We start from the raw sequence: 8587 nt of genomic DNA on the forward strand, positions 1-8587 counted from the left end.
GTATTAAGACTTACAAGGAAGGCTTGGTGATGTGGTGAGAAGTTTTTAAATAATAAGAAGTGTGCAAGGGGGTATAGAGGTCACTTTGTACACTCTCTAGTTCCTTTTCTGATGCCAATTGGAAGGTCCTGGTCATTACTATCCTCCTGAACTTCAGTTTCAAGTTTTAATGCAGAGTCAGAAATTGTTACCTCATTCAAGGAATTTGAGTTGGACTCTTGGACCTGCATAGGTTCAGGAATAACCACCTTCTTTCTCACAAACATCTTGCCAAATCTCACATCTCTAGTAGCAGAATCAAGTTGTTCTCGTGGTTCATGTGGTATTTTTGGCATAGGTTCAAGAACAGGCTGTTCAGGCATAGAGTCAGATGAGTTCCTGGGCATATGGTGGGGAGATGATGAACAAGAAGGAATCGGATCAAGCAAAAACTTTCCTTATCTTCCCTAATTGAATTCTCCCCCGAAAGAGAAGGATGGGAGAAAAACGATGCATGTTCATTGAATGTGACATCCATCGAGACATAGAACCGTTTGGATGGAGGGTGATAACACTAAACCCTTTCTGAGTAGAAGAATAGCTCACAAAGACACATTTGAGAGCCCTAAGATCTAATTTTCCCATGTTTAGACCATGCACATGGACAAAGGACACACACCCAAAAACGCGAGGGACAAGGTGAGTGGTAGTGGTGAGGGTTGGATAAAATGTGGAAAGGACATCCATAGGACTCTTGAAACCCAAGACCCGAGAAGGCAACGTATTGATGAGATGAGTGGCTGCAAGAATTGCTTCCCCCAAAAAAACCTTAGGCATATTTGTCCAAAACAATAAAGCTCGGGTTTTTTCAAGGAGGTGACCATTCTTCCTCTCCGCAACTCCGTTTTGTTGTGGGGTATTCACACAAGATGATTCGTGAATGATTCCTTCTTTCTGAAAATAGGGAGTAAGAATGCAGTTGAAATAATCCCTGGCATTATCTGACTGGAACCTTTTGATAGTAACCCCAAATTGAGTTTGAATCATGGAGCAAAAATTGGGAAGAATTGTACTAACATCAAACTTATGTTTGAGCAGAAAAATCCAGGTGACTTGAGTACAATCATCAATGAAAAAAACAAACCATCGTGCCTCAGACACATTAGAAATGGTACATAGACCCCAAACATCACTGTGAACAAGGTAGAAAGGAATAGGATTTCTTTTATTGCTAATTGGAAAAGGAACACGTCTGTGTTTGGAAAATTCACACACCTCACAATGAAAATTTTCAGCAACTAAATTGGTAAACAAGGAAGGAAACATAAGAGCAATAATCCTAAATGATGGATGTCCTAGGTGGGAATGGAGAAGCTGAATTCTTTCTCTATTAAAGGGAACACATTCCGATATGAAGGAATGGGATGAACTGCCCTTGGTCATGTTCAATTGACTTGGTGTCTCAAGATAGTAGAGGCCATTCCGTTCCCTAGCATGTCCAATCATCTTCACTGAATCCTTGTCTTGAAATACACAATAACTACTGTGAAAAACAACATTACAACATAAATCTTGGGTGAGTTTTTGTATAGAGACAAGATTAGTGGACAATTTAGGAACATGTAGGACATTTCTCAAGGTTACTGATGGGCTTATTTTGACATCCCCTACTCCAGCTATAGTGGCTAAGGATCCATTGGTTGTGGCTATTTTTTGATTGCTTGGACAAGGAGTATAGGTGGAGAAACATTGGGATAAGTGGGTCATATGGTCGGTAGCTCCTGAGTCCATAACCCAAGAGTTGGTAAAGACTACACTTGAGACATTTAATCCAAAGGAAAATGGAAACTCACCCGAATACGCTAAAGAGCAAGTACCTGAAGGCTTTTCAAGACTTCTGATAAGGGATCTCACCCTCTCAATCTCCTCTTGGTTGAGACTACTTAGCTCCTGGGATGTTGATTCACCTTATGGTACTGTAGCCATGTGAGCTTGTCCATTGTTCCGAGGCTGATCCCCTCCTTTTAGTCCCCATTCACGGCTTGAAGGCTTACCATGAAGTTTCCAGCATCTTTCATGTGTATGCCAAGGCTTCTTGCAGTAAGTGCACCACAATCCATCATGGTTTTGGGCTTTCAATTGACCATTCTTTCCTCCTTCAAAGGCTGTTCCTTTCAACGTGTTTATGGATGATCATTTACCACTAGCCACCATAGTCGAACTGTCAGTGGCTTGTGGTTCAAGCATGACCCCTCTTCTACTTTCTTCTCCTCAGACTAGAGCTACAACCTCATTAAAACATGGGACCTCCGGCTTTCCAAGGATTTGTATCCTTACCTAGTCAAAAATTCTGGATTAAGTCCAACCAGAAAATCATAAACCCTATCTTGCTCAATGAAGTTCTTTAGGACCACTGCATCTTGAGAACACTCGGTAGTGGTCCAATTCCTGCCACAAGGCTTTCAGTTGATTTGCATATTCTGTGATTGTTCTGTTTCCTTATTTGGCAGTCATAGTTTTCACCTTAACTTCGTGTACTTGAGCTGCATCCCTAGCCTTGGAGTAGGTTTGCTGCATTGCATCCCATATATCCTTAGCAGTGGCTAAGAACATACATGTATCATTGATTTCAGGAATCATAGAATTCCATAACCATGCCATGATCATGGAGTCCTCTTCATCCCATGCTTCAAACTTGGGATCTGTGGGTTTAGGGCCTGTACTAATAAGATGAGCAATTTTTCCCTTTCTTTTTAGCACAGTCCGGATGAGTTGAGACCACTTAAGATAGTTCTTTCCATCTAACCTGTAGCTAGCATGAATACTCTGCAATTCTCCAAGTTGTTGAGATTGGACTTCCTCTTCCGATTGGGCTGTAACAATTGTTTTCCCAAGTGTAGTTTCCCCAACTTCTGACATCTTCCTCAACTAGCCTCCTATGCGACTAAGGCTGTTTCACGAAAGAACTGGATTTGGTGGCAGCGTCAATAATGATTGTTGGCCGCAGTAGCAACACCTCCGCAATCAGAATACCCTAGATCCGACAACAACAAACTCGAGCAAAGGTAGATCCGACGAGCAGAGGTAGTCACGATTTGGAAGGCAGCCGTCGGAAGTGTCGAACAGTGACGACGAGGATGGCAACACAGGCGTTGACCACGACGGTGAAGGCAGACCTCTCAATCCGGGCAGAGATGGTGACGGACTTCTCGATCTGGGCTATTTATGAACTGGCAATGAAGGCCAGTAAGGGCAAAAAGAAATTGCACTAGAGGCGATGGTGAAAAACCCTAGGTGATGAAGGCAATTAGGGCTAGCAAATTCTAGAAAACTTGCTCTGATACCATGTGAGAAATAGAGGAATAATTGTATTTTTTCTTACTTCCAATGATACACAGAGGTTAGCTATATATATATATATTTCTAACAATAAGAGAAAGCTATATCAGATCCCATAATTTGTGGAATCTCCTAATAGAATAGGAAACCAACTAAATCAGCCTAATTGATCATAAAATCCTTCCTAAAATAGCTAGCTATACACGGTTTTTCCACAATTAATGCAAGTGATTTTAGGAACTTATAACCCCTAAGCTACCCAAACAAGAAAACCACAAAACACTACCAAAAATATTTAAAACAAGATCAAAATATGAATCCCACTACCACAACCAAAGTGTTTACTTTTTTCTCTTTTCCCTTTTATATTTCTTCCTTTTTTATTGGAGTTAACAAATCCAATAGTTTGCTTCTTGTGGGAAAATAAAAAATTGGTACATATATGATGCTCAAGTGACAATATGGTATCATTTGTATGCTTTTTTTTTACTTTATCAGCTTTGATTTACTTCCTACCATGACTAATGAGGATAACCTGTAGGTTGTTCTGGTTGCTAACTCCCTCCCTGCACTAAATGATGTTACTGCCATGGAGCTTCCTGATATTGTGGCTGAGGCTGCCAAGGTTTGTATTAAACATATGCATATGTGCTAATCAATTATCTTTTGAATCCTTATTTGAGGGTTAATGCAATGTTGTCTAATGAAGATATCAATTGACGATAGTATGACACCACCTTCATATTTGTTTAGTTGTAGCTGTCTATTAACTAACTGATAATAGTATTGTTAATTTTTTATGCCCATGTGGAGGTTTTCACATGATATTAGCAAGTTGATGGAGAGGCGAAAAAAGTGGTTTGATTAGAGAACATATTCCCTAATCTATCACAATACTCATCACTGAAGTGGTAAATATTGGCTGTCCATGTAAATCACTGAACCATGTTCAGGCATTTTGACAAGTTGCTCTTACTGAAAAAAAACTACTTTATGGATATATGATGCTGAGGTAGCACACTAGACTGCTTCCACTTCAACCAGCTTATCTCCTTAATATCCCACTCCTGAGATAGTCTTTCCCTGTGAATCTCCAAATGCAAGCCTGTCAATGGGACCTGTGAATATCTAATCTCTCCTACTAAAGATCAAGCATGCGAATCTCCAATCTTTCTCCTTGAGTATCAAGCCCTTTCTGATTATTTGTCTGATGAGGTGACACATGAATCTCCATAATCTCACTATGGATTGAGTTCTCCACGATGTTTCTTCAAACTGCCAGTATTTCAAGGTGGCACATTACATCTCCATGTGCTCTCCTTTTGGGGATATCCTTGGCTGGGCCAATAGAAGTCATTGCTCAAGTGTCTTACATGTTTTCCCTCCACCATGAAGGAGGTTAGGTGTGCCAATTGTGTGATCTCATTTATACTGAAGATATCGGGAAGTTGATCTCTAACCTGGACAGTGTAGTTCGAGGCATGGCCTATGTCTCAATTGCGTGTGATTAGCAGGATTTAGAAATTGAAGGCCAAAGCTATAGGCTTTATCAAGGCCTTGCTCCTTCCTTAAGGAGCATGGTCTTGACCAATCAAGACCATGTACTCAATTATTTTCATTATTGGTGTCATTACTTGATTAATGGAGTGTCCCATAAATGATTGCCCAAGTTCAAAAGAATATTGGGATCTCTCTCTCTCTGTGATAACCTAACTTTCTCCCTTCCTAGTGAAGGGTCCATGTGTGCTTGACACCTACCAGGATTCCCAGCTCACTACTAAAACCTTAAACACCCTGCAATTTCTCATTTCCTTTTTTCAGCTTCCATTATTTCAACCATCTGATTTTCTAGGCTTCCAATCCTCTTCTACATCATTCCAGTTTACTACCTACAAAGATTAAATATTACAAATTAGACTTGATTCAAATTCATGTACAAAATACCAGGGATATGGGTACAAAAGAATTAATGATGCTACCCAAAAGTACATATTGCAATGCACAATTTTCACTATTATCATACTCCATTATTTATAACTTTGAGTTCCATTGTACCTTTGCATGTTGTTCTGAAGCTTGCTTTGTTCATCCAAACAAGAAACTGATTCCTCTTGTCTTGCTCTGCAGCATTGTGACATTCTCCGCAGGGCTGCTGAGGCAGGCGGACTACTAGTAGATGCAATGACAAATATCCAGGATGCTTCCAAAGAAAATTCCTTGTCAGTTCCTTTAATGGTAGTTGAGAATGGTTGTGGCAGTCCGTGCGTAGACCTGAGGCAGGTTAGCCCAGAGCTAGCTGCTGCCGCAAAAGATGCTGATCTGGTGACATGCATTTCCTTAATCTAATATTTGAATTTAATTTAATTTTTTTTTCCCAGCTGTCATTACATTTTCCTATTGGATAGAGCATTGCTGCGTAGGTGGCTAGGCTGGTTTCAAGTTCAAAAAATTGATATATGTACCTTGTTTGTTTGATCATCTGATTGGGTTCTATTTGAATTTGAAGATCATCTTGGAAGGAATGGGTAGAGCTCTACACACAAACTTTAATGCCTGGTTTAAATGTGATGCTCTAAAGGTAAAAATCTGCCCTTCCATAATATTTCCTGGAATGCAAGGATGATAAACTGTTTGTGATTTTCTTTGTCCAATGTCAAATATGATGTCTCTCCTGTTAAATTGCACCCCCCCCCCCCCCCCCGCGCGCGCGCGCGCAAGAGTATCTTTCTGGCCTAAGCATTTGTCGATCTTCGTCATCTTAAATTTTTAAAGTCGTCTTCACAGTTAGGGCTCATCATTCAAAGTTGAGACAACAAATGTATTTGACCACGTCTCTCTCTGATGCATCAGAACTGTCTGCTTCAGTTTCAAGTTTCTTCTTTTGAATAACATGAACAAAATTCCTTTTGCAGCTTGCGATGGTGAAGAATCAGCGGCTGGCAGAAAAGTTGATTGAAGGGACTATATACGACTGTGTCTGCAGATATGAGCCAGCTAGTTGAGAGCTCTCTGATACTCGTGTTTGGTTGGTTGGTTGGGCCTCCGCGAGTTCATTTGTTTTTCGGTGGCTGCAGGCAGCTGGAATGTGGCCATATAAACTGAAAAAAGCCGTGATCTTGCTTTCTTCTGATCCTTTAGGTCTTCTGTTTTTGTTAATTTAGTAGGCAGGTAGCCTAAAAACCATTCATCCTAGATAGCTATAGCATGCAAATGTAAAAGATGAGAGAAACATTGAACCTTATAAGCTGCTACCTTCTTTTTCAAATGTTCTGAAAAGGCTACTACTGTGTGGCAGCCAACAATTTATACATGCACAGTGGACGTTCCTGTTGCATTTGCCCATCAGCTTTCGAAACCATTTAGTTTTGTTTGTTTGTTTGGATGTAAAATAAATTATTGAAAAGTTTGATTTAGGTTTTATAGTTTGTGAGAGAATGAGTATTCAATTAAAAGAGAATTTAACTTATCAAAATTAAATTAGTAAAGACATGTTTGAAAGAGTTCTTAATTTTTTTATTTTTAGCTTTGTTTTCATTTTCTGTTAAGAGAAAGTAAAAATTAAACATATTGTTTAATAGCACCATCGTTTTTCACTTTTTTTTTAGACTCATGAGTTATTAGAATGGCTCAATTCGTCAATTTATGAATTGTAATTTTTTTTTTTTCAGAAAATATTTTACATCTAAACAAAAAGAACTCAAGAAAAGAAGGAAAGTGTGGGAAAATGTGGCGGAAAAGTCTTCTAAAGAAATATATGTGTAGGCATTTGGTGAGACAAAGGCCAAAGCGTGGGCATTTGGTCTAGTGGTATGATTCTCGCTTTGGGTGCGAGAGGTCCCGAGTTCGATTCTCGGAATGCCCCTTTTTGCGCTACATGTCGTTCATTTTCCAAGCGCTCGTCAATCCTTCACCAATTTAATTCTAATAACCTTTTCTTTTCTTTTCTTTTCTGTTTTACTAAGTTCAAACATTAAGACTTTTTTATATTGAATTTTGGGCACTTAACGAATATATATATATACAAGGACTTGTGGCAAATTGCATTTTAGAAAAAATTCAAATGTTTTTATAATAGTGATATCTAATTTTAATTTTATTTTATTTTTAGACCACTATTACTATTTCATTAGGAAAAACCATTAAACATTGATGTGATCTACTGAGATGACTAACATTTTTGCCATCTCATTCATCTTTGATTATCACATTAGTTGATATTTAAAGAAAATTTTAAATGAATTATCATTTGATAACACGATTGGCAATTGAATCTAGGTTTTAAATTTTTAGACAAAATTTAGATAAAGATTTAGTTTAATGATAAAATAAGTTTATTTTAAATAGAAGGTCATGAGTTTAAATGGTGTTAATAAAGTTAGTTTTTTGTTTTTTAAAACAAAAATATTATAGTATATTTTAGGAATAAGTAAAGTTTGTTAAGGTTTTACACACAAAAGCGCATGGTTACAAGTTTAAACCCAATAACTTTAAGAAGCAAGAGAATTGTTTTGTATGTGAAAAATCGGGGCATCATGCTCCGCAATGTAGGAAGAGAGTTAGGAACAATGATCCTCCCAAAGCTAAAGCCAACTTAGTTGAGGGAGATGACATTATTGCTCCGATGGTTTCTCAAGCTCTCATGGTGTCTAATGTCAATGATGATGTTCTACCCTTGTGTTTAGTTTTGATGATGAAAAATAATACCTTGTTTTATCCTTAAGTCATGAGTCAAGTCTATGGTTTTCAACAAAAATCAATTTCAAATGCTTTGTTAAAATGAAAACCAAAAAGATTTATCATTTTCTATATTAGTTGGAGATTTGCAAAGTCAAGTATTTAATCTTAAAAAAATCTCCTAAAATGATTTTCAAATTAGTTTTGAAGTCGTTGGTCAACATAAAGCTAAAATTCTTCTAAGGCAAAAGACCATCTTTAACATATATGTGTTTGATGAAAATCCAATCTTAAGTATGAAAAATCATTTATGTTAATCTCATACTTCAAAATAAGCTTTCATATTTTGAAACGTGCATGAAAGGTTTTGGCTTGAAACTTAATCGTATGAAAAATCCTTTAGTTCATGCATCATATCTTGAAACTCATTTTGATAACGTTTCAATATTTTTTCTAAGTCTGGAAGACTAGCACCTTATAAGGAGACATATATGAAATGTTTCCTTTTTTAGAAAACTAACTCCCGGTAATTCAATAGCTAACATTCATTAGTGATAAAATGATTTTTAACGAATTTTTCAAGAAATAGAAAGTG

The 8587-nt window shown here is 37.7% G+C and overlaps 1 protein-coding gene and 1 non-coding gene across 4 annotated transcripts in view; both read left to right on the top strand.

Moving 5' to 3' along the window:
* Window positions 1–6658, top strand: part of LOC127794222 (pantothenate kinase 2-like) — a 45492-nt gene extending 38834 nt beyond the window's left edge. For 2 of the 3 annotated variants that reach the window (XM_052325165.1, XM_052325166.1), the window contains 4 exons: window positions 3860–3943; window positions 5446–5640; window positions 5825–5896; window positions 6231–6658. In XM_052325165.1, coding sequence (XP_052181125.1) covers window positions 3860–3943; window positions 5446–5640; window positions 5825–5896; window positions 6231–6320 — 441 coding nt within the window. In that variant the 3' untranslated portion in view covers window positions 6321–6658. Of the gene's footprint in view, window positions 1–3859; window positions 3944–5445; window positions 5641–5824; window positions 5897–6036; window positions 6137–6230 lie in introns of all 3 variants that reach the window. The other variant, XR_008021584.1, reaches the window with a different exon arrangement.
* Window positions 6659–7108: 450 nt separating this feature from the next.
* TRNAP-UGG (transfer RNA proline (anticodon UGG)) lies at window positions 7109–7180 on the top strand. The gene has a single exon. It is a non-coding gene; the product is annotated as a tRNA-Pro (tRNA).
* The last annotated feature ends 1407 nt before the right edge of the window (window positions 7181–8587 follow it).

This window comes from Diospyros lotus, chromosome 2 (assembly GCF_014633365.1).
Source record: "Diospyros lotus cultivar Yz01 chromosome 2, ASM1463336v1, whole genome shotgun sequence".
NCBI classification, from domain to species: domain Eukaryota; kingdom Viridiplantae; phylum Streptophyta; class Magnoliopsida; order Ericales; family Ebenaceae; genus Diospyros; species Diospyros lotus.